This window comes from Rhincodon typus, unplaced genomic scaffold (genome assembly GCF_021869965.1).
Source record: "Rhincodon typus isolate 14 unplaced genomic scaffold, sRhiTyp1.1 hic_rhity00013324, whole genome shotgun sequence".
In the NCBI taxonomy this organism is placed as follows: Eukaryota; Metazoa; Chordata; class Chondrichthyes; order Orectolobiformes; family Rhincodontidae; genus Rhincodon; species Rhincodon typus.
The window spans coordinates 1-1,056 of NW_025978962.1; the positions used below are offsets into that span (position 1 = coordinate 1).

The 1,056-nt window shown below is 58.7% G+C and overlaps 1 protein-coding gene across 1 annotated transcript in view; it reads left to right on the plus strand.

The window, feature by feature from the left end:
- Window positions 1-104: 104 nt before the first annotated feature.
- Window positions 105-1,056, plus strand: part of LOC109925825 (RAS guanyl-releasing protein 2) — a gene marked incomplete at its 3' end in the record, with an annotated part of 3,607 nt that continues 2,655 nt past the window's right edge. The window contains exon 1 of the mRNA XM_048594709.1: window positions 105-552. Coding sequence (XP_048450666.1) covers window positions 466-552 — 87 coding nt within the window. The remainder of the gene's footprint in view (window positions 553-1,056) is intronic.

The following is a 1,056-nucleotide window of genomic DNA, read 5'->3' on the forward strand; positions in this document are numbered from 1 at the left end:
AGGGTGGATTGGCCGTGCTAAATTGTCCCATAGTGCCCAGGGATGTGTAGGTTAGGGTGGATTGGCAGTGGAAAATGCAGGGTTACAGGGTAAGGGTAGGGGATGCATTACAGAGGGTTGGTGAGGACTCAGTGGGCTGAATGGCCTGCCTCCAAACTGTAGGGGTTTGATGATTCACGGGTCCTGCTTTCCCCGTGCGTTCCGACATGACCCTCCTGTTCTCTGCGTGTTGCCTGGGTCTTCCCCGCGGTTCCCCGGCCTGATTCCTGTTATACCCCGTGGGTCCTCCTGCGTTGCGCGCGTGTGTTCCCCCGTTTTCTTCCCTGAGCGATCCCGGCGCGCACATGCGTGCGCACGTTCTCCGTTACGCTCACCGTGCTGTGGTTGCTGTGCTGTCGCAGACCCTCCTTCGAGTGGAAGAGGCAAATCACCCAGCGGAACAATGTCACCCAGAAACGCAGGAAGATGTCCCTCCTGTTCGATCACCTCGGGCCACTGGAGCTGGCCGAGCACCTCACCTACCTGGAGTACAAATCCTTTTGCCGCATCCTGGTGAGATTCCGAATCCAGACACCGCATGGAAATCTGGGAGACACAGGGAGGAAGGGAGAGATCTGACAGCATTGGTGTAAACCACTGAGGGAGGTGGATAGGTGTAGGAGGGGGAAGGAAGGCGGGGAGAACCTGGGAATACATGGAAAGGGAGCTGTGCATTCCTGTAGCACCTTTCAACACCACAGGTTGGTCACAACGGCCATCACAACCAATCAGCACATTGCCAAGCATCCCACTGTGTAATATAGGACACACAGAGAAAGCAGGGTGCACAGTGCTCCCTCAGCACTGACCCTCCGACAGTGCCCACTCCCTCAGCACTGACCCTCCGACAGTGCGGCGCTCCCTCAGCGCTGACCCCCCGACAGTGCGGCACTCCCTCAGCACTGACCCTCCAACAGTGCCCACTCCCTCAGCACTGACGCCCCGACAGTGCGGCGCTCCCTTAGCACTGACCCTCCGACAGTGCACACTCCCTCAGCACTGACCCTCCGACAGTGC